This window comes from Eubalaena glacialis, chromosome 15 (genome assembly GCF_028564815.1).
Source record: "Eubalaena glacialis isolate mEubGla1 chromosome 15, mEubGla1.1.hap2.+ XY, whole genome shotgun sequence".
NCBI lineage: Eukaryota > Metazoa > Chordata > Mammalia > Artiodactyla > Balaenidae > Eubalaena > Eubalaena glacialis.
Genome location: NC_083730.1, coordinates 46339317 through 46363279, shown reverse-complemented (window position 1 = coordinate 46363279; position 23963 = coordinate 46339317). Strand labels below are relative to the sequence as shown.

The following is a 23963-nucleotide window of genomic DNA, read 5'->3' as shown; positions in this document are numbered from 1 at the left end:
CTCTATTTACAATAGCCAGGATATGGAAGCAACCTAAGTGTCCATCAACAGATGAATGGATAAGGAAGATGTGGCAATATATACAATGGAATATTACTCACGCATAAAAACAAACGAAATTGAGTTATTTGTAGTGAGGTGGATGGACCTAGGGACTGTCATACAGAGTGAAGTAAATCAGAAAGAGAAGAACAAATACCATACGCTAATACATATATATATGGAATCTAAAAACAAAATAAAATAAATGGTTCTGAAGAACTTAGGGGCAGGACAGGATTAAAGACGCAGACATAGAGAATGGACTTGAGGACACGGGGATGGGGAAGGGTAAGCTGGGATGAAGTGAGAGAGTGGCATGGACATATACACACTACCAAATGTAAAACAGATAGCTAGTGGGAAGAAGCCGCATAGCACAGGGAGATCAGCTCAGTGCTTTGTGTCCACCTAGAGGGGTGGGATAGCGAGGGTGGGAGGGAGACGCAAGAGGGAGGAGATATGGTGATATATGTATACATATAGCTGATTCACTTTGCTATACAGCAGAAACTAACACACCGTTGTAAAGCAATTATACTCCAATAAAGATGTTAAAAAAAAGGACTTTGATATGATGTAACATATGATATAATTATAGCAAAGTATATACAGATATTTAAATGGTAAAAAAAAAAAAAAAAAAGGCACCAATAATCTTATGATATTCTGGTACTGTTCTGAAAAAAATAAAATCAACCAAGGAAGATATCAGAATTTATTATGAAGAGGGAAAAAGGCACAAACCTTTGTTTTCAGAGAGATTTACAGATTTCTGTAACTTCCAGTGTTTGCTACTACTTGATACTTGTACTATATGGAATTCCTTAACACCTGCTTCACTCTATCAAAAAGAAATAAAAGAGTCATTCAGGATTGAGGAGCACTAACGTAGAATATTCTAATGAGAATGACACTGCTACCAAAGTCAGTATCAATTACCATAAGACAAAATTTTTATTTTGAAATAAATTAACAATACATTTCAGAAATGTAAATTATTTAAATCCCTCTATAAACATTCTTAAAACACATAAGTCATCATCTTATTCACTAAATAGATTTAATTATAATATACTCCCAGTGGCAAATTTTTAAATATTGAAAGGCATTCAGTTATTAGAATCTATTATAATGAGTTATTTAATATAGCAAAAATTATTTGCTGCCAATTTTTAATCAAAACCATAGGACTTTTATTTCTTCTGATCTTTCTCTCACATTCCTGTTAAGGCAAATAGCAACAAAGAACGGAATCCCAATATACAGTCAATGTACATAAAATTATTTAAATTGCATATATTTTTTATTCTCCTGAATAGGAGCTAATTTGAAATTATTCAAATGTTCTTACTCTTACAAATATTGATTTTTTGGGAAGATCACCGAAGTATCAGCACATAGACCTTAAATGTCCTAAAATGAAGTGCCCATACAAATTTATGAAGCTAAAAGAAAAAAGACATTACAGAAATAATAAGTAACATTTCAAATAGGTATCTAAACTGAATCAATATGAAGCTAAGATTCTACTTTAATAAGACCACATTTCCTTCTTCAAGAATACTCATTTTGATATTTACAGTACATAAACAGGAATGATAAAATGTTTGAAATGCTTTATATAAAGGAAATGGTACTGTTGGATATGTATAAGTGAGGGGTTATCAAGTTAATACTGAATGTGAAATCCTAACAGAACTTTGTAAATTTCAGCACGTCAAAACACATCCTCAATGGTGAGACTAGAAAGCACTTTATGAGATCTTTTTTGGGTTGAATTACTGGTATATGGCCATATACCATATGATTATATACTATATTAATACCACTAGATCCTTTTATTTGAAGTACTGAGGGATAAAATTACAAAGCAAATTGAGAATTAACATGTTTTTAACATTCTATTCTATATGAACATTCCCAAATTCCTAGCTTATGCTGTCCTGTGAAGGAAAAAAAAATCATTACGAAAAACAAAGGATACACTTAAAATATAATTAAAGACAAAATTTAGTTTTAAACCAGCTTACGGTATTGGTATTTTCCACATCCACAAAGACTAGCATATTGCCTCCTCTGCCTTCCTCATCTTCAAGAGAATTACTTCTGCAGACAGTGGCTCGCACATTCAAAGATCGACTGGTACAAATGACTGCCGTGTGTCTTAATATTCTGTGACTAAAGAAGTAAAAATTACAAATTTAATCTAAGACCCTCTCCCAGTGTTATGATTCTCTAATTCCAAATAAAGCTTTTTAAAACCTATTCACCCTCAGGACAATTTATACTCTAAAAAAACCAAGACAGATACAATAAGGTAAAATTATCTAGTTAGCCTAACAGTAGTTCAATTCTTTATTCTCAGTTTGGAAGAAAACTATTAGTCTCCCTTTTTCCCTGCTCATCAAACTCAGCCACAGTATAGTACATGAAAATAATCATCATATAGTCATGTCTTGATTATACCTCGTCTGATAGTAGTTCCAAAGTTAACGACTGAATGCCTACCAAGTAAATGCCAAACTTTCACCTGGCATTTAAGGCTCTCCACAATAGAGCTTTACAATTCAACCTTTATTCCCCTTTTATACATTTTATACTGTAGCCAAACTAATTATATGCAGTTCATATTTCCCAACTTGGAAATTTTCATTCACATATACAGTTACTTCCTGGAATACCCACTACTCTCTTGCCTATCCCCTTTGATCCAAATTCTGAAATCTTTACTTTCTTTGGAAGCTCATTTTACCACTACTACATTCTACAAAGCCTTAATGGATTGCTTTGGCCAGAGAACCCTCTATCATCTTCGTAAGGGGAATTAACATTTACCGAGGACCTAAAATGTACCTGTCCTTACAAATATTATATCTTTTTGTTCTCATAGTAAGCCTTACAAGATATTTTATTAAATTTTAAAATGTAGCACAATTATTCCAGGTTAATTTTGTAAAAATGACAACGGCATTATCATAAAATACTCTACTGCGCTACAGGCTACAGATCCTTGTGTAAGTCAGTTAGGTTTGATTTCTTCAGCAATGCCCATAACACCACCTAAATCATGTGCTCTGCAAATACATACATTTTGGGAGGCAGGGGAGGGCACTAGGGAAAAGGAAAAGTAAAACAGAATAATTTTCTTTAAAAAGGATGACTGTAGGCAAGTTGTCTTCATATACAAATGACACCCTGTTTTAATACATGATACCTGTGAATTTCATTATTATGTGATAACTCTGGCCAGAGTACTTAGCTGTATCAAAGAATCATGAAGTTTATAGAAAGAAGCATGAAAAATATTAATGTAGCTTAATTTTTTCCACTTTTGGCTGCTTAGAACTTACAGTTAGATTAGGGACAACCTCAGATATAAACTTCATGCATAATTTGGAAGGGAGTAATTTCTTAGTAAACTATCACATATGTTAACAAATATCAAAATGTTTATTTGAATGGGTGTATATATATCTATATATATTAGACGCAGAGGTTAAACCTAAAAAGTTTTATAATACTCACCGTATTTTAGGCTGCTTTTTAACACTTTCATAGTAAAACAAAAAGTTAATTTCATGGACACCTTCTTCATCTGGCCCACGTAACCACATTGGTAGCTGAACTGAAGCTCCAGGTAGAAGAACTGTGTCAGGAAGGGGAACAGGAATCACCTCTGGCTGACTTCCTATGCCAATGCCAAAGTCTACAGAAGAAGCTGATGATATGAGTGCTGTACACACAGAGGTAGAATCTGTCACAACAGTCTTGTAAGCACTACAGTTCTCAGAAGCTGAGGGACTTAGTGGTGTTAGAACAGCTGTGTTACCACCAAAAGTAAAGAACTCTGGACGTTTAGAAACAACCTTCAATCCAGTAAGAGGACATTTGCTGACATTGACAAATTCTACATATGCTTTTCGGATTTCTCCACAGAGAAGCCCTGTAGGAAAATGTATAAAGAACACCTGCATTGGAGGGAAAAAATATTATTATATTGTCTGTTAAAAATTCTGAACTTCTAATTAATAACACTTTAAGATGCTGTATTTCTTTACTACAGGTTTACAAGTATTTTATTAATTCTCTTTGATATCTCCCTGGATATGTGGTATTAAGAACTCCATTTTAAAAAAGAGGATGAGACAGAGACCAGTGTTACTCAGTAGCAGATTTCAGAGTTACGAATTAAAGGTACAATGTCAATAACTAGAGGGCCACCAGCAAAACTTTCACAACTGTGTAGATTATGGACAAGAGAAGCTATAAGTAATTTAGCGTGGTTACATGAACAATTATCAGCTGTAAAACCCTTAACATTGTCAACTTAAAAAGTAGCTCAACTATCTATTTATACATCATTAAAATGAAAAGATGCACAATAGGTCTTAAAAGGGAAAAGCATATAGATGCATGATTCCATATGTATAATTTAAAAAGCCGGTATCTTTGAACATCCTCAGGCTTTCAGTAACCTGTGTGGAAGCAAAACCTGATCTGACGAATGGAGGCTCTTTATAGCCTTTTCCATTTAGTGTGATATTCATGTGGTTCACTCAAGCCACGTTAATGTGCTTGATTACCAGGTGCTGCCATAAACCCAACAGGGGTCACATAATGCTTTAGATAAAAACACACATGTATATGCACAATTTCTAAAAATTTAAAAAAAAAAAAATTGACTTCCAACACATGCCTGGCCTCAGGATTTCAGATAAGAGATGGAAATACGGGCTAACGAAATCATCCAGTAAGTCATTTGCATTTAAAAGATCCAGAAGAATAAATGTCAGAAGTACTCTGACAGCATCTAAGGAAGGAAGAATATAAAGGTAACAGTATGAGGAATAAAGTTACAGCTGGCTGTCCCAAAGGAGTTATGAAAGTCCAGTGGAAATATCTGTGTCTTTTAATCTAAGTTTGAATAGGACTTCATTATGGCCATATTCTTAAGGAATCAGATAAAATCTGGGGAAATCAGAAGCTTTAAAAATGGACATGAGAAAATAAGGGATTAAGGGAGAAATCCAAAACACAGATTAAGAAGATGGGAAAAAATAAACCAAGTATAGCATTATACTGAAGACACTGACGATGTACTAATTAGCTAGTATCAAATAAGCTTAGTCAAATAAGCGAAAATTTGTGAGGGAATATCAATTTTGAGTTGTTATATCCAAAACAACTGCATGAGTAACAAGTGAAATAGAGTACTGTAAAGACACACTAAAACACACACCGATACCCAGATACCATCATAAGGCTACAGCACTGGTAGAATGGGAAGGGTGATGGAATAAGACCAGGGATACACCACTTGTAGGATATTGTGTAATATACCTTCAGAATAAAGGTTTTACTAAATACACTATGTTGACTCTAAGGAGAACCAGTGTATCTAGCCTTTACTTCAAATGCACTGTTGCTGAAAGTCCTTTATTTTATTTTATTTATTTTTTGGGCGGGGGCAGCTACATTGGGTCTTAGTTGTGGCACGCAGGATCTTTTCATTGCAGCATGTGGGCTCTTGGCTGCGGCACACAGGCTCAGTAGTTGGGATGCGCGGGCTTAGCTGCCCCATGGCGTGTGGGATCTTAGTTCCCCAACCAGGGATTGAACCCGCGTCCCCTGCACTGGAAGGCGGATTCTTAACCACTGGACCACCAGGGAAGTCCCTAAAAGTCCTTTTAAACAGGTGGTGTTTTGGACAGCTTCAAATTTTAATGGAAAATAAGACCAAGAACCAGGAATGTGACTTCTACTAATTTATCCTAAAGAGATATGTGTGATATGAATATACATAATGTATAAAACTGATACGCAAAGGTTATTCATTGTGGTTTTATCTGTAACAGCAAGTGATTGCACACAAGTGATAGACAAGTCTGGTTGAATAAACTACATATACACAACTTACTGCCTATGCAGTGAGAACCTGAAGGGGCCTGCTCTTCTTTCTGCTTTTCTATGTTAAAATTTATCCTAACAAAATGTTAAAAATTAGTAAGTGAAGAAAATGTTTTGGAATGACACCATTTTTTCTCCAACAGAACTTGAATACAAAATATTTCTAAGTAGATACAGCTCATAGCTCACTGTCTGCTTTCAGTATGCTATACACATGAGAGTTAACACATGACACTTTATCTTTTCTCAATGAGTTTCCCTAATTTTCATCCTCAATCTTGTTTTGATAAATATATACTGTTAGAGACTATTTCATCAGATGTTGTAGATTGATTACTTCTTTCACTACTCCCTTAAACACTTCAAACTCTATAAAATATTTCTGACATAAGATATTAGGAATGGGAATATTCTGTGATTTTTTTTTTACTAATATTAATGTATACTACTGTTCATCCAAGTATAATATAAGGTCTCTTAACTGACCTCCATCCTACCATGTCTGTTGGATTAACCAAATTCTCTAGTATTTCAGTAGAAAATACTAAGTGATGTTTATGGAACTGAACATTAGTAGCTTTTGGCTTTCTACTAAACCCACCCTCTTTTATACCTTAAAGTACAACTTTTATCTGTAGATAAAATCTAGACGTATACTGTACTTAGATTACCTGACAGTTTTCCTTAGCTTCTCACTCTGAAGAAACCAAAACTGGAAACTTAAAATGTCAACTTATGGATGTGGAAGAATGCATGAAAGATGAAATGAAACTCCTATTAGGAAACCCATACCAACACAAAGAACTCATAGAAAAGACCTCTAACCTAAACCCACACCCCCAAAATAGTAAATAAATGGATATTTGTATGTTTTCAATTAAGGTAAAATGTTTAGGGTATGGATCTATTATGGTTTTTTTGGTTATTCACTTTACAAGCTTTTTTGTTTAATTAACCAAACACCAGTTGCTGTATTATGTAGAACAAGAGGTCCTCTGCTCTAAAACACCCTTTTCAGGGAGAATTGCATCTATAACAATAAAATTAAAAAAACAAAACAAAACAAAAATACTATGGTATGCAAGAGGCAAAGTTAAGTACAGAACCAGCAATATCGAAAACAAGATGAATGTAAATTTAAAGACTGTTGAGTTAAACAGAACTTAAAGTCAAACAAACTTAAAGTCAACTGGTTCAACTTTCCTCATTTTATAAGTGAAGAAACTTTCCAAGATCAAATAATTAGAGATGGGCTTATGAAAAGCTAAGCTCTATCCTTAACAATGTGTGCCTGAGAAGCATTGCACTTAAAAACCATTGGCACATTTAACAGTCTTAATAACTGAAGAACATTTAACTGATATGGTATAATAAAAACCATAAGCTAGGAGAATCTATAAAAACTGAGTATTTTGGTATTCTCTACTGATTTATCTCAAAACTTTAACCAGAGAGGTCAGAATCTCCCCTTTTGCAAGTAAGCTCTAGCAAATTCTTACATATACAATCCTAAGCAAAATGTTTATTAGTTAGTGACTTGTAAACTACAATGGTATTGAATAGCCCTAAAATAACATTTGGATCCCAACTCATTTCATCTTCAGTCTCAAAACTCCTAGCTATAGCAATGCAATTGTAATAAAAATGCCAATTTTCATTATTGTATTATTGTGGGAACTTGCAAACTTGGACAAAAGTGGCACAAGTGTAAGAAAAAAATTATTATGAGGAGGCCTCGGCTTGCCAAATTAAAAAAAAGATGATAAAGCAAGAGTATGGAACTGACACAAACACAGAAGAAATGTCAAGGAGAATAGGTATCATCTGCATAATATACTTTCAGGATTTTAATATATTAGATGCCATAATAAGTTGCCAATATTCAATTAATGGTAATTGGGACTAGAAACAAAGTTTGATCCCTACCCCCTGACATTCAGAGAGTATATTCCCTTGGATTTCAAAGCAAAGACACTAAACAATAAAACTATGAAAGTTTTGACTAGGGAAGTCTCTGTAAGTAAATATAAAACTTAGAAGCAACCAAGTAAAGGACTATCAGTTAAGAATGATTTAATATAAGTTCCAAATCTTTAAGTGGTGAAAGACACCAAATCAAAGTTAAAGTATGTGCAAATATTTATCAACCAGAAACTGGCACTGCCATCAGTCTTTAATGAGTCTTTTATTTGCCCTACACAACTCTTTAAATGCAACATAATTAAGTGTAAAATCTGGGCAGAATACATGCAGCTCAACAATACCTTTCCCTCAACACACACACATCACAGTTTTCATGAGCATGTTACCTACCCCACCACTACAGGATTAGTACCCATAAAATCATCCAATGAGAAAAAGGAAGTAACACCCAACTAAAGGGTATCATATGAACTTACAGAAGAAAAAGATCATACGGACCAAAAAAATGAAGATTGACTAACCCTATCAGTTATCAAAGAAATGCCATTTTGATTTGCAGAAGTTAAAAACAAAAAACCTGACAGTATCCATTACGGCACAGACATGAAGCAATGGGCACTCTCATTCTGAAGGAAAAGAGTCAATTCCTACAGCCTTGCTGAAGGTAATTTTATAGTATATTGCATGATTGACCCAACAATTCCATTTCTAAAAGCCTAGCCTAAACTAGAACATGAACAAAATATGTAAATAATGTTTACTGCAGAACTGTCAGTAATGATGAAAAACTAGAACCACACTCATCAATACATAAATGATTAAAATACATTATAATGTATCTGAATAAAGGAATACCTTATCTAGCTGTTAAAAAAGAATTTTACTGATTGAAAACACAGACCAAGTTTTGTTGTTAAAGACAAAAAGCAAGTCACAGGATAAAATGTGCAGTATGATTACTAAAAATATATAATATAAGTGTACAATGAAAGGTCTGAAAAGAGAAACATCAGTTTGGAATCACTAGCACTTTCCAAAGGTGAATGACTAAGCTTCTAACCCCCCTACTAGGGAAAACTGAGGATGCAGGAGGAAGGCCCTCCTTCCAGTGTTCACACGTATACTTCATGGCTGTGCCACTGGCCTGCCTCTCAGGTAAACACCTGATTCAAGGTGGGCCATAGTTCTTTCCTAGAAACTTGAAATTTGTAATGAAGTGGCACAAAGACCAGAAGTTGTAAGACTGAAGTCATATCAAAAGTAATGCTTTCTAAAGGCTTTACGAATTCCCTGGAGCTGCTGAGTCCTTATTCTTCCTTGAGACCTACTGTTCTATGTTACTTTAGTTTCCATGAGATATTCCAAAATCCTTCAAACTAAATAATATTGGTGGGGGGAGGCGGGTTATGCTACCCAGCATCAGTTTCTATCTTTTGCAACTAAAAGATGGCATGAAAGTATGACAGGGTGGGATACAAAGAAAGTGAAGGGAATATTGGTTTTATTCATATAAAAATTATCTATATTGCTTAAATTTTTTACAAGAATTAACTCCTGTTATTTTTATGTCCTACCCAGAAAGAGCCATTGATTTTAATAACAACCAAAGTGTTCTTTCAGAAGGTTTTTCTCAACTTCCATTAGTACTTTGAGGATTATATCTTACAACCTGGCTGTGACTTAATGCTAATTTTCATGATTACCTTATCTTTGCGAATTACATCTGTTCAGCATCAGCTTTTTTTTGGCCGCACCACACAGCACACCAGCACGCCGGATCCCAGCTCCCCGACCAGGGACCGAACCCGCACCCCCCACAACCCCACTGCGGAAGCACAGAGTCTCAACCACTGGACCGCCAGGGAAGTCCCCAAGAATTTCAAAGTGCAACCAAAGGCTAAAATTAATCTACCCAAAATATCATACCAAAGTCTAAATCAATAATACCAAAGTCTAAAATTAATCTACCCAAAATATCATCCTCACCTTACAGATAAATAATTAAGTGCATGAAATTTTAAAAAGTGAAATACCTCCAACAGTGGCATTTCCTCAGTGATTATGGGATCTAGACGTCGATCAGGACCATATTTAATAGATGTTTTCTCCTCTTTTGTGTTGTTAAGTCGAGGACCTTGAATTTCTAAATCCTGTCTCCCTCGGACTGACATACTCAAGGACTGCTTTCCTGAAATAGAAAACAATCAATGCCCTAAAATAATTTGGTATGTTAACTGATAACAATTTAGCTTGAATATATGAATACTGTATGTTTCAGATTATTTCTAGAAAAATTCTAGACAATTACTAATTAGCATGGTTAATCAAAGAGTTAAGCATATTTTATTTCCATGCTTAACAATACCTATTGCATGCTGCTTAATTTCTCATTTTATTAGGATTTACTTACTTTGCAGAAGGACTACTAAATAGGAAGTTTTTGAAACCTATATTTAACCATAATGGCTATTAACCAAAAAGATCTATCTGACAGAACAGCTACTCATATTCAATATATATATTAATTTGAATTATTTCTGGATTATAAATAACTACATCTTCTTAATAGACTGCACAAAGAAAATTAAAGATAGTATAGGTAGCTTTCTCAATATTAAACTCACTTAATAATCATGTGAGATTTTCCTCAAAAGCTTCCACACATTGCATGTAGGTGTGAAAAAAGCCAGGGTGTACAATTATATTTCCTGCAGGAATACTTAGAGACTTTAATGTGCTGAAGATCACCGTGATACTCCCAGACCAGACACACAACGCAGCATTTCCCATACCTCATCTGACCCAGATCCCTATTAGCATTTTACATAGTAAATAGAACTACACTAAAACTTCAGAAAAATTCTGCTATAAGATGCAACTTAATAGTTAATTCAGGTTCTCCTCCCACTAATGTCATAAAATAACATATTTATTAATGCATATATTTGGTACCTTAAATGAAGCAATTAGCTATAATTTATTGACAACCGTAACTTTGTGGTACTCGATTAAAATCCTAGGTAGCTACAGTGGGAAAGGAAAGAAGCTTCAAAAAGTTTTTAACACTCAGTTTACTTACTTAAAATATTCAAAAATTAGCAATATTATTTATAAAAGAATCTTGTCTGGTGCTTTTCAACCAAGAATTACACATATAGTACACATATAGTATAGAATTACACACAAATGCATAAACACCATACTCAACTTTAGTATCAATTTTTTGTTTATAATTTTTGAATTCTTATGGATTCATTCCACTTCTGTATACTTTTTAAAAAATGTTTTATTGAATTATCCTAGATATGCAGGAAAGTAGAAATATCCAAGTGAAGGTTAAAAGGACCAACAAATCTTCCAAGTGTTCCCAAAAGATTTCCCAATATAATCAGCTTTTGTAAATGCTAAATTCAAGTCTGCCAATGACCATAATTTGTTAAAAAAATAATAAGACTTAGCTACTAAAATTAAGAGATACAAGTGATGGATTTTATAGTAAACTCTCTCTCTAGCATCTTGTCAACTTAAACTCAAATAACAATTACAAGGTAATATTAGAAGGGTTCCATGAAATTAAAGGGCAAAAAAAAGGCAAACCATGTTAAACATATATCTGGTAGTTTTACTCTTCAAAACTTTGTAAAACTTATCATCTGGGGCACCAAGAATATCAGCTTAACTCTAAATCCTACTCTTTTTACAAAACAGATGACAGAATTTAAGGTGTTTCACATCCAATGATATGAAAACACTGGTCTTTGGTTTGCATATTCAAAAAATAGAATATATTCAGACAATTTTTGTACTGGCAGCAGACATCTCAACCAATGGTTAGAATATATTTAGTTAGAATTTACTAAATTTGGATCAATAACAAAAAAGAAAAATACATATGGTAGAACCAAAGAATTATCAAAAATACGTCAGAAGGGAATAAAGTTGTTTATTTTTGAAGCAACGGCAGAGTTAAAAATAATCCAAATTATTCATTCTTTCATTTGATTAAGTGCCTTATTAAATGTACATTAAACTTATTTTTTAAAATACCTCAGTTTTCATTTTATTCTATGGAGATTTAATTATTAGTTTCTATAGCTTTACCTGTGTGACATCCAGGAAGAGCACCAATGCCATCTACTGTCATGGAGCCCTGAATAGTGCCAAGATTATAAACAACTCCCAGAATATGCAGCTCCCCTATGTGATGGGGAAAGAGCTTTAGCCTTGCCTGTGGAGATATTTAAGTCACTCTTATTATCTGTTTTCATAGTCTCTTAAATAGTACAATACCTAAATTCTGTAATGTTGCAGAATTTATATTTAATATCAATATAATTTAATATCAATAAAAACTCATGACCTAAACTTAACTATCAATTGATTTCTCTTACTAGAAAGCATTTTCTTCAAAAGAAATTTTCTAAATTCAGAAGTTATGGGCCTGGATCCTCATCAGTACTTTTAATAAAAACCAAAATATTCTGGTCAACCAAATATCATATGAAATTACAACACTCATCCCAAGAAGAAAGCAAAAACTTTTTTCACCAGGCTTCTTAGGAAATTAACAAACTAAAGACCACTGCAAACCTACTTTCCCAATCAATTTCCCCCCGTGCAATTCCAGTTTCCTAATATTCCAAATTTTAGTTTTTAAGAAAACTGGAATATAAAACAAACTGAATAAATGGATTTTTAAAATTTATTTTCATCTTACTTTTAAAGACTTGACAGAAAAATAATGAAACAATTACCACTTTAGATTCTTCACTATTAATTAAGAATTCTGAAACAACTTCAGTTCCAATCATTTCAGGTTCACCTTTTACCTGAAAAGTAAATTATGTAAAATATACATTCTAACGAATAAAGTATCAGATTATTAACATTTCTATGTATCAATATTTAAGAACAATAACAATAGTTATAGTTAGCATTTATTAGCTTTTCACCATGTGCTAAGCAATATGCAAAGTGCTTTGATTTCACACCGGCAGTAAAGTCATGCAGTAGTAGGCACTTGATTTATTTTATTTTCATTTCATTCAGTCCAATTCAACTGCAGAGGATAAGTGATCTACTCAAAGTCACAGCCACCAAGAAGATAAAACCTCAAGAGATACAAGTTCAGTTGCTCATCGCAAAAAAATGGCCATTTAATTTAATCTTGCAATAAGAGCAAATCTTTTCATCTTTTACTCCGACCAGCCTCTTTTTCCAAATTGGCTAATTACACATGGAAAAAGTAATAACAGCTTAAGTAGGATACGTAAGATTGGTGGACAATAAGGGCAGTGTGGGAGAGCAAAAAAGTCCTGTCTCTTCCAAAAGCAGAGCTAAAGTTGGCTCACACTGGGGGTAAACTTAATCCTCATAAACCCTGTTTAACTTTTACCATGAAATTAGCTAACTGACACAAGAAATAAAAATTTCATTTCCCTAAATTCCAATTCAGCATCTTAGTCCATCACCAGTAGAAGCTCATGAAGAAACCCAAAAAGTTTGAAATTTACAGAAAAAAGTGCAACTTCATTATACACAATGACAATTTTCACTTAACTTTAATAAACCTCCTTTAAAACCTAATATCTTGAACAGACTAACACACATCAAAAACTAATAGATCTTTTAAAAAAACTTTTCCAAGAGTGAACAATTTATACTCTTCTAATTTGTATTCCAGGCATCCAAAAAACATTAGAAAAATTACTGAGGTTGCTAAAATTCAAGTCAGAATAGAGCCTGGGAAACCTCAATCTTTCAAAACTATTCACAATAAGTACAAATAATTACAAAATGTCTTCAATGAATTTAAGCAGCAAGACTTAAGACTTAATAACGCAACCTTTAAAAAACTGAAAACGCTTCAAGAGAAATAGTTCAAATAGTTTAAAGTTAGTATAACAGACATCTTCTTTCAAGTTCTCTCTTCATAAATCAGCACCAAAATATTGGGATACTTCCCAATTTAAAAATAATTTTTACCACATTATTAAAGCACATAGCAAGGTAGTATAAAGAAGTATAAGTAACATAAAAGATATTGGTGAATAAACTAATAAATAACTAAGTAAAAAAATGTACTTGCCCAAGTTATTTCTGTTACAATCAGCTGGGTAACAAAATTTCCTGCCTCAAAAATAACTATCTTAAATATATAAAGAAATTATTACAGACATACATAAGAAAAAAGATAAATATAAATGAAAGTTATGACAATTCATAAAAGAAGAAATACAAAAACAAGAACTTCAACTTCACTAGAAATCAATGAAATGGAAAATAAAATAGTAAGACAGCATTTTTCTTAACCTATAAAATCGAAATTTTTTTAAATAAATAAGAATACTTAATCTTGCAAAGATGAGATATCCAACCCCATATACTGCTGGTGCAAAGCTTGCTGGTATGACCTTTTGGGAAACCAAGAGTATTAAAATATTTATTCCCTAAAATTCCCTAGGAATTTTTCCTACAGAAGTAATCAGGATAAAAAACTATGTACCCAAATTTTCACCAATGAATTATTATAATAGTAAACAAATGAAAACTTCCAAAACTACTACCAATGGAGAGAGAGTAGAATAGCTTACAGACCATTCATGTTATGGAATATTATACAAAAATGAAATATTAATATATTTAATACCAAAATATGCATATAAATACGAATGAAAAAAGCAACATACATAATGAGAATCCCATGTATGAGGAAAAAACATACAAATGCAAATGATTAGAAAGGCATACAATAAGTGTTAAAGTAGTTAGTTCTAAATACTGAGAAGACAGTGAAATCTAAGAAGCAAAACAAATGAACAAACATAACAAAACAGAAACAGTCATAGATACAGAAAACAAACAGGTAACTGCCAGGGGGTGGGGTGGGAGGAAATAGGTGAGGGAGATTAAGAGGTACAAACTTCCAGTTGCAAAGTAAATGAGTCACAAGAAATGTACAATGTGGGGAATATGGTCAATAACTCTGTAACATCTTTGTATGGTGACAGATGACAACTAGACTTATTATGGTGATCATTTTAAAATGTACAGAAATAGCAAATCACTATGTTGTGTATCAGGAACTAACATAGCGTTGTAGGTCAATTATACCTCAAAAACAAAAAAACAAATGAACAAACTCATAGAAAAAGAGATCTGATTTGTGGTTATCAGAGGCAGGGAGTGGGGAGAGGGGGAACTGGATGAAAGAAGTCAAAAGATACAAAATTCCAGTTGTAAGATAAGATACCAGAAACGTAATGTACAGCATAATAAATATAACTAACACTGCTGTACGTTATATAAGAAAGTTAAGAGAAAATCCTAAGCATTCTCATCACAAGGAAAAATATTTTCTTCTATTTCTTTAATTTTGTATCTATATAAGATGATGGATGCTAGTAAACTTACTATGATAACCATTTCTTGAGGTATGTTAAGTCAAATCATTATGCTGTACACCTTAAACTTATACAACGCTGTATGTCAGTTATATCTCAATAAAACTGGAAGAAATAAATGCTGAGAAGACAGAACAGTTTTACTTCTATCCTTATCTTCTTCTGTACTCTCAATTTTCAATAAGCATATATCATACTTTTTGTAACTAGGGAAAATAAGCATAAAAAAGAGTAACTTCAGCTCACTGAACAGAAGTTGAAATGTTATTACAGCATCTGTTAGACTGTTACTGAAACATGCTTATTACAAATACCTTTTAACAACTTACTAGTTCTTTAACTTCTCCATTTTCCTTTCCACTGACATCTTTAGGTTGAAACTTCCAGAGCAATGACAAATCAGTCAACAAAAGTGGAACTTTCAAAGGGTTTCTAAAAGCCACTTCCACTGTTATTGGCTCTATAAAAGAAAGGCCTAAATTAATAACGTGAATAAACCCCATACATCACCCTATGCTTCAATTCTCTGAACACACCTTCCTTTCACAGCTCTGCATTTCTGCCTATCACCTTGTAAATGTCCATTTATTCAGGATCCAGTTTAAATTACCTTCTCAAGAAGATTTCCCCAATTTCTCTGTACCAAAGAATGTCATTCTGTCTTCTATATTCCAAAAGTACATTGCATATTCCTGTATTAAAGCCCCCACTGCATGGTTTTACAAATGCAGCTCACTATATTATGAGTACTCAATTTACTTTTGCACCCCCAACTTCTAGTCATATTTGGCATGCAGAACATTATCTTGAGGGCTTCCCTGGTGGCGCAGTGGTTAAGAATCCGCCTGCCAATGCAGGTGACACGGGTTCGAGCCCTGGTCCGGGAAGATCCCACATGCCACGGAGCAACTAAGCCCGTGCGCCACAACTACTGAGCCTGTGCTCTAGAGCCCGCGACCCACAACTACTGAGCCCACGTGCCACAGCTACTGAAGCCCGTGTGCCTAGAGCCCGTGCTCCGCAACAAGAGAAGCCACCGCAATGAGAAGCCCGTGCACCACAATGAGAAGCTCGTGCACAGCAATGAAGAGTAGCTCCCGCTCGCCACAATTAGAAAAAGCCCACGCGCGGCAACAAAGACCCAACACAGCCCAAATTAATTAATTAATTAATTTAATTAAAAGAAAAAAACAAAAAACCCCACATTATCCTGAATACACTGTAAACAAAACAAGTAAAAGCTGATTCACGTTGTTGTACAGCAGAAACTAACACAACATTGTAAAGCATTTATACTCCAATAAAGATGTGGGGGAAAAAACCCAAAAAAACCCATGAACAGAAATTCAAGGGACTTCCCTGGTTGTCCAGTGGGTAAGACTCCACGTTCCCAATGCAGGGGGTCCAGGTTGGATCCCTGGTCAGGGAACTAGATCCCACATGCATGCCACAACTAAGAAGTCCGCATGCTACAACTAAGAAGATCCCGCATGCTGCAACTAAAGATCCTGTGTGTTGCAACTAAAGATCCTGTGTGCCACAACTAAGACCCAGCACAGCCAAAATAAATAAATATAAATAAATAATTAAATAAATAAATATTTTTAAAAAAGAAATTCAAGTATATCACCTTCTACAACTGTGAGCGGAAATCTTGAGTTATCCGAATAACTGTTCAAACAGTACTCTGTGGGGTGGAAGTTGGATGGAAGTACTCCTCTGTTGACCACAGCCACAACGTGTTCCTCAAGTTCTCGCCATTGCTGAGAGGATTCAGAGTCATATTCTTGATCAAGACTTACATGAGTAGCTGCTTGCTTTTCACCTTAAAAAAAAAGAAAAAAGAAAAGTGTCACTATTAAATACACATATTTATTAACACCTGCCCTCAAATGAAATATATTTAAAATAAAAGTCTAAGGTATCCAAATAAACACATATACCATTCTTGCCTATTTCCAATTATTTGAGAGAAAAATATCCTCTTACTAATTCTAGCCTGATTGGAACTTAACTTATAATATTGATGCTTTTTTCCTTCTGACTCTGAAAGAACACATCTTCCTAGTCGTCTACAATTTTATATTAAGTATTTCAAACATACGAACAAAGCATGGAGAATAATATAACAAATACTTGTATATCAAAATTTAACAAATGTCAACTTTGTTATATGATCCCAAATTTTATTTAAACATAAAATAAACGTTACAGATAGAGTTGATGTCCTCTATGTCACCCTCCCCAATCCTGTCACTCTCCTTCATCTCCTCCACTGGTACCACTTCTTCCCAGAGCTACTCTGAAGCAGAAATATAGCATTCACACTCATATTTTTTATTTTTTTTACCTTACCAAATGAGTGTATACATAAACAATTCATAGAGTTGGTTTATATTTTTGAAATTTATATAAATGGAATTACATTTCAGCCATCATTCTGCAACTTTTTTCACTCAGCTTTATGTTGTAGGTATTATCCATGAAACCATTATATGAATATACCAAAATTTATCAATTCATTCCCTGCTGTTTTACTTTTCTTGCTACTAAAAACAATGCTGCTATAAGCATCCTGATAAAAATTTTTAAATAAATTACTAAATTAGCTCTTAAAAAGAAACATATTAAGCTCCAATTAAGAAGGCTTAAAATTACAAAGTTTACTTTAACATGCATAAAGACCCTTGATATATTTATACTTTTGGCCCAGGACTGCCATTCTATGGCTCAATGCTAAGGAAATAATCCTATGTTTTAAAAAAGTCTTACAACAAGAAGAGCATAATATTGGCAACTGTTCACTGCATCTGTGTACATTTGAAATTTTCCATAATAAAATGTTAAGACAAGTTTTATCCACAAAAATGTCTATTACAACTTAGATTTTATATAAGCAAAAAGATGGAAACTATATAACAAGCAAATGTTACAATACTTTATATGCACTGAATGGAATATTTTACAGCCATTAAAAATGTTTATCAAGATTATGTAATAACATGAGAATTCTTTATATTATATAAGAAAAGTCATTATAAGTACAGCTATTTTGTTGTTACTGTTTTTAGTTTTTAAAGCTGGAAGGAAAACCCCGAAGTAGTAGCTCAGGTAGCAGGATGATAGATGATATGGTATTGCTGTTTATTTTCAAATATTCTTTAACAACTACACATTATTTTTTAAATGGAAAAAGATGAAAACACTTAAAAAAAAAAAAAGTCAAGAGGTAACAAAGCCAAATTAAACTTTACTAACCATCTGCTGGTCGTCTGTCGTGGCCAAAGAAAACCCGTGTTGCTGAACTGTTAATATATGGTAAAGGAAGCTGTGGTAAAGGACCATCTGGTGATAGCTGACTTACATTCTAGGAAAAATACCAAAGAAAAGAACAATTTTTGAGAAAACTTCGTTATCTTCAAAATGTGCTTCCTCATTTTTTAATACACAAGATATTAAAAACATGTTAAACAAGAATATTAATTACTAGTTTTACTTAATATTTTAGAGTCATAAAATTTTATAACTGGGAAGAACTTTAGATATCATTGATTGTGGTCCAAGAGAATCTCCCTAAGGTTACTCTGCTAGTTAGTTCTCTCTGGATGTTATACCTCCAAATATTATTATTATTATTATTTTAATCACACCACCACCCCTCCCCCACCCCGCCGCTTTCCCCACTTGGTGTCCATACTTTTGTTCTCTACATCTGTGTCTCTATTTCTGCCCTGCAAACTGGTTCATCTGTACCATTTTTCTAGGTTCCACATATATGCATTAATATACAGTATTTGTTTTTCTCTTTCTGACTTAACTTCACTCTGTATGACTGTCTCTAGATCCATCCACGTCTCTACAAATGACCCAATTTCATTCCTTTTTATGGCTGAGTAATATTCCATTGTATATATGTACCACATCTTTATTTTTGTATGTTTTTTACCTGGATTCATTATAGCATCCTATCTGCCAAAATTCTTACCCATATGATTTCAAATTAATAAAGTATAAAAGGGTAATTATATTTTGCAGGACAGATAAAATATTTACTATTCATGGACCCTGAGGAAAAAATTACAACTTTCCATTTTTCCACAAAACAATGCTTTAAAGTTACTATCCTCCTGTCTCAGTGAAATATTTTTTCTTCCTATTAATTTTTCTGCATTACATCAAATTAATCTATCTACCTCCCACAGATCCGTATCTCCTTATCTTTCATAGGAAAAAGAGAGGAATGTACTTTCCAAATGGGGAGATAACCCAATATACTGTAAAACCAGTTATAATTCAAAAATACATAATGAAGAAACAGTCCAGAAAGCTCATGGCATCTTTTCTTTTTTTAAGATTCCAAGTACAGATACAAATGTTTACTGGAATATTAAAATTCTCTTTTATGAGAACTGTGGAAGGGCAACGCAACTCAGATCTATGACCAAAAAGCCTAGCCTGCCATATTAAGACAGATAATTGCACATATTCTAATAAAACCACTTATAAGACTCCTACTAGCTAGTACTGAATGTGCTTTTTGCTGAGAATAATGACAAATATAATTTTAACATCCACTCCTGAAAATAAGTGTTCACCTTGTAAACATAAAGATATTCTCTGAGGAAGGCCCCTTGTTGAGCAGCAGATTGTTTACTTTCATTGATTAAAATATGCCTAAAAGCAGACACAGCATTGTCCAGTTGCCTAAGAGTATAGGACTGACGTCCAATGGTGAAGTTAATGTGATCCTCTGCAAGAGACCAGCCTTTTCCTTTGTAAACTTGCATGGCTTGACAATAGCAGCGTAAAGCATGTTTCTTCTGTAAGAAAATATACAAAACAAAGTATTACAACCCAAATTTCTCTTGGACTGGAAAAAATACACACACACACGAAATCAAGTAACTGGTAATTAGTTCTTCCTCTAACAGACACTGGGATGATGAGGAAAATGAAACTAACATTTATGAAAACCCCTTTGCAATTACTGCTAAAAACCAAGAGGTTCTGAAGCAAACAAGTAGCTGCTCTGTCCAAGGGCAAGAAGTCTAAGAAGTCAGGGCTAATAATGACTTCATGAAAAACCACCTGGGAGTTTCCAGAGCAGTAGCACATGGAGTCATGGATCACTTAGAGACTTGTCGTTAGCTTGTAGTTGAGAGCTAGCTTGTAAAGTCTAAATTCTGTTATGGTCAGCTCTCTACACCACTGCACTGGGCTGAACAGTAATGTGTGTGCTAATACTGCATGTATGAGTATATGGTATAAGTATGTAAATATATTTATTGGTCTTGTTTGTTTGGTAGTGATAGAGTTTGGCATCCTTTTCTTCTGCCCACCGCTGCATCCTGCCACACCCATGAGCAGATATTTGGCTTTAATTACATATCACTGCCACCCTCTAAACTCAGACAACCTCCATTCTAAAAATGGGATTTGGTACCAAGAAAAAGGCTTCTCTCCACCTCACCTTTTGCTTCAGACTAAATTCTTGTAACCACTCCCCTCTCCAGGGCAGATTTACAAATTCTGTACCATGTTTTACCAGAATTGTTCATTTTTTTAGGAAATGTTTTCTTGAAAAGAGATAAAGAAAGCAAATCAAAATCATCTGCCACTTGATAGCATGCAATAAGAACAGTCTCTCTTTTGTGATATTCTTACACAGATACCCGATTTGAATCTCAGGATGAAGAAACATCAGATAAGCCTAAACTGAGGGACATTATACAAAATAATTGGCCTATAATCATCAAAAGTGTCAATATCATAAAAGTCAAAGTATCCTTCTGAACAGGATCCTTCACTATAAAGGACATTTAGGGGGCAACTATCAAAACCTGAATGGCGTCTAAGGATTAGATAGTAGTACTGTATTAGTACTAAGTTCTTGATTTTCATTGTTGTTTTATGGTAATACAGGAGAAAAAATTTTGTTTCTAAGAAACAGGAAATATGTCCTAAAGTACTGGGGGGTACTGGGGCACCAGGTACACAACTCTCAAATGGCTCAGGTAAACAAAAGCTTCTGAACTGTGCTTGTAACTTTTTTATAAGTTTGAGATTATTTCAAAATAATTTTTAAGTGATGTTTCTTTAAAAAACAAAAAACCCAGTCTCCGTACTGCATTTAGTAAAGGAACACAGCTACTGAATCTTAAAAACTGAGAGATACAGAGAAACAAACGTGTCTAAAAGTGTCACGTTCAAGTGCATTTTTTAGGATCTCTTGAAAAAGCATCTAAAGAGATTTAAGAGGTAACAAGGATTTACAGTCTGCCTTTTGAAGTAAAAAATAGAAAGACTCTCCAGGGTATTCTGGGCACAAACACCTTCTCCAGCACTTTCTTAACTTTTTTTTTTAACTGTAAAAGTCTCTTATAATGTCAGTTCTCTAACTTTAAATACCTTATACGTGTTCATATTCTTAATGAAAAAATTGAATTATAAAAAATTTCTGGGGACAAGTAATTCAACATGAACTCACAATCAGAGAGGACTGAGAAATGACATTACTATATATATAATCTCCTCTACGCTCCTCACTCATCCCTCCCAATACACACACCTGTTTTTAATGGAAATGTTATAAAGTTGGTGCTTCTCAGAAACAACCTGGCCTCAGCCAGAATTACGTGCCCTATGCGTGCCCTATCTTCCAAGGAAGATACTGTTCTTGACAAACTTCAATGGGACATATATTTGCTTTTCCAATAGGTCTTCATTACCAGTTATATTTTCAAGTTTCTACTACTTGAGAAAGCGATTCTCTGGGTTCAAGGTATACAGAGAGTGGTCACAAAGCAGCAACCTACCTTGGAATCATTAACTCCACGAGATAACTACAGTTAAAGACGATTATTAGGCCAGAGAGCAAATGTATGTCAACCTACCACAATGTAGCCATTTTTAACTTGCTATGCATTTCCTAGAAGCAATATGCCCTGTACTTTTAGAAGGTAAATACAAGATCCAATGACATCATAACCACAAATGAAACCATTCACAAAAGCGGACAAAGATGTAGAAAAAGGATAACTTATTTTTAATAAGAGACACACAATCATTCCTAATGGGGCATATAATTATTCTTCTAAGGAAAGGAAACCACATGCTTAACACATTTTGTAGATTTTTGAATAACACTTTTAAGCAAAGATAAACAATGGAATAGTATGTTTCAGATGCATTTTATACTTACTATGGAAAAAGAGCTGTGAAAAATCAGAGCTTTTTAATTTTTTTTCCCCACTTCAGAGCCTGAGAAATTCTAATACATAAAGTACATCAAATTATTATAAAGGCTTTTAATTTTATATTTTTACAGTTTTGTATTTAATATAAAGCAAAGTCACATATTTTCTAACTTGCCAGTTTCCAAAAATAGAGGGAGGAACCCAAATCTTGAAAAGTTGGTTTTTAAAAATCATGGCATTCTTACCTGAAATTGAGAATAATTTTAGAACACCTTTATTTCTTTGTATCTTTGAAATAACATATAATTTACAACACTGGCATGTTCTGGTTATCGCAGACTTTGAAAAATGTATGTTCATAAAAATTCTTATTAACTCAAAAAAATCCTCACACTCCCTGACTAGATTAAAAAATTCCTTAAGAAACAAGACATGTGAGTTTTACGGGTGTAAGCTCAGCTCCTAGCAAAGTCCCTGGAATATAGAGATGATTACTCAATCCACACTTCTATCTATATTTACAGTAAACCACCGTATCTCAACTGCTGTTACCACTCTAGAAAGTGGTAACTGCCTCTAGAAAGGTCCATCCAGCTAACGCTTAAAAGGACAACTGGGGCCGGAGAATCTCTCTAAATTAATAAAGATCTTTTCCAACCCAACTGCTCCCAGGGACAAGAGACAGAAGATTTCTACCCATTAAATATTTAGTAAATACCATTAAGAGACATTCTGAGAGAAAACAGAAGACCAGAGTTGAAGTAGGGAGGGTTTAATCGCCTTTAAGAAGAATTAAAATTACTTAAGTGCAGTATATCTGGCCTTCACATATATGATTTAGTTTAACCTCACAAAAATTGGGGCAAAATTCCAAATTTTATAAATTAAAAAAAAAACGGAGGCTCAAAGACATAACTTTAAAAAGTCAAGTTGTGAGTAGATCAAGATTTAAACTCAGATTTGTCTAACTCCAAATCTCATGTCCTTACCAATATAACACATTACCTCAGAACAAAATTTAATTCCATCTTTAGAACTTGAAATCAAAAAATTGACAAATAACATATATCTATAAACTAAACAAATTATAACAAATAAAAATTAAAATAAATAAATTATTTTCTTTTTAAAGCAAATGCGCTCACCTGCCCTGCTTTACTAAACCGGTGGCCTGCCAGTATCATATGAAACGCGTATTTTCTAACCATGGGACTCTTCATGTTTATAAAGCAATGTGCCGCCTGTTCCAAAAGAAGTGCACTTCGAAGATCAGAATCCTATTGAATGTTAAAGAAAAAGAAGGTTAATTTCACAAAATTAAAAGTAAAGAGGTAATTAGTGAAAAAACATTTACTTTCTTAAAATAATATACAGCATACGCAATATTTAACTTAGGAGTATCTGAGGGCAGAGATCAAGAGACAATCCAGTCTTGATGATTCTTTCTTCCAATAAGCCAAATTAAAAAAAAGTTCAAAAAAGTCTCTATCAT

The 23963-nt window shown here is 33.6% G+C and overlaps 1 protein-coding gene across 4 annotated transcripts in view; it reads right to left on the bottom strand.

Annotated features, from left to right (window-relative positions):
* TRAPPC8 (trafficking protein particle complex subunit 8) overlaps positions 1-23963 on the bottom strand; it is an 88149-nt gene that overhangs the window by 24035 nt on the left and 40151 nt on the right. For 3 of the 4 annotated variants that reach the window (XM_061169866.1, XM_061169869.1, XM_061169868.1), the window contains 11 exons: positions 23617-23748; positions 19871-20095; positions 18534-18642; positions 16906-17100; positions 15605-15735; positions 12627-12701; positions 11974-12100; positions 9906-10060; positions 3568-4010; positions 2073-2220; positions 787-883 (listed from right to left, as the gene is read on the bottom strand). In XM_061169866.1, coding sequence (XP_061025849.1) covers positions 787-883; positions 2073-2220; positions 3568-4010; positions 9906-10060; positions 11974-12100; positions 12627-12701; positions 15605-15735; positions 16906-17100; positions 18534-18642; positions 19871-20095; positions 23617-23748 — 1837 coding nt within the window. The remainder of the gene's footprint in view (positions 1-786; positions 884-2072; positions 2221-3567; positions 4011-9905; positions 10061-11973; positions 12101-12626; positions 12702-15604; positions 15736-16905; positions 17101-18533; positions 18643-19870; positions 20096-23616; positions 23749-23963) is intronic. The other variant, XM_061169867.1, reaches the window with a different exon arrangement.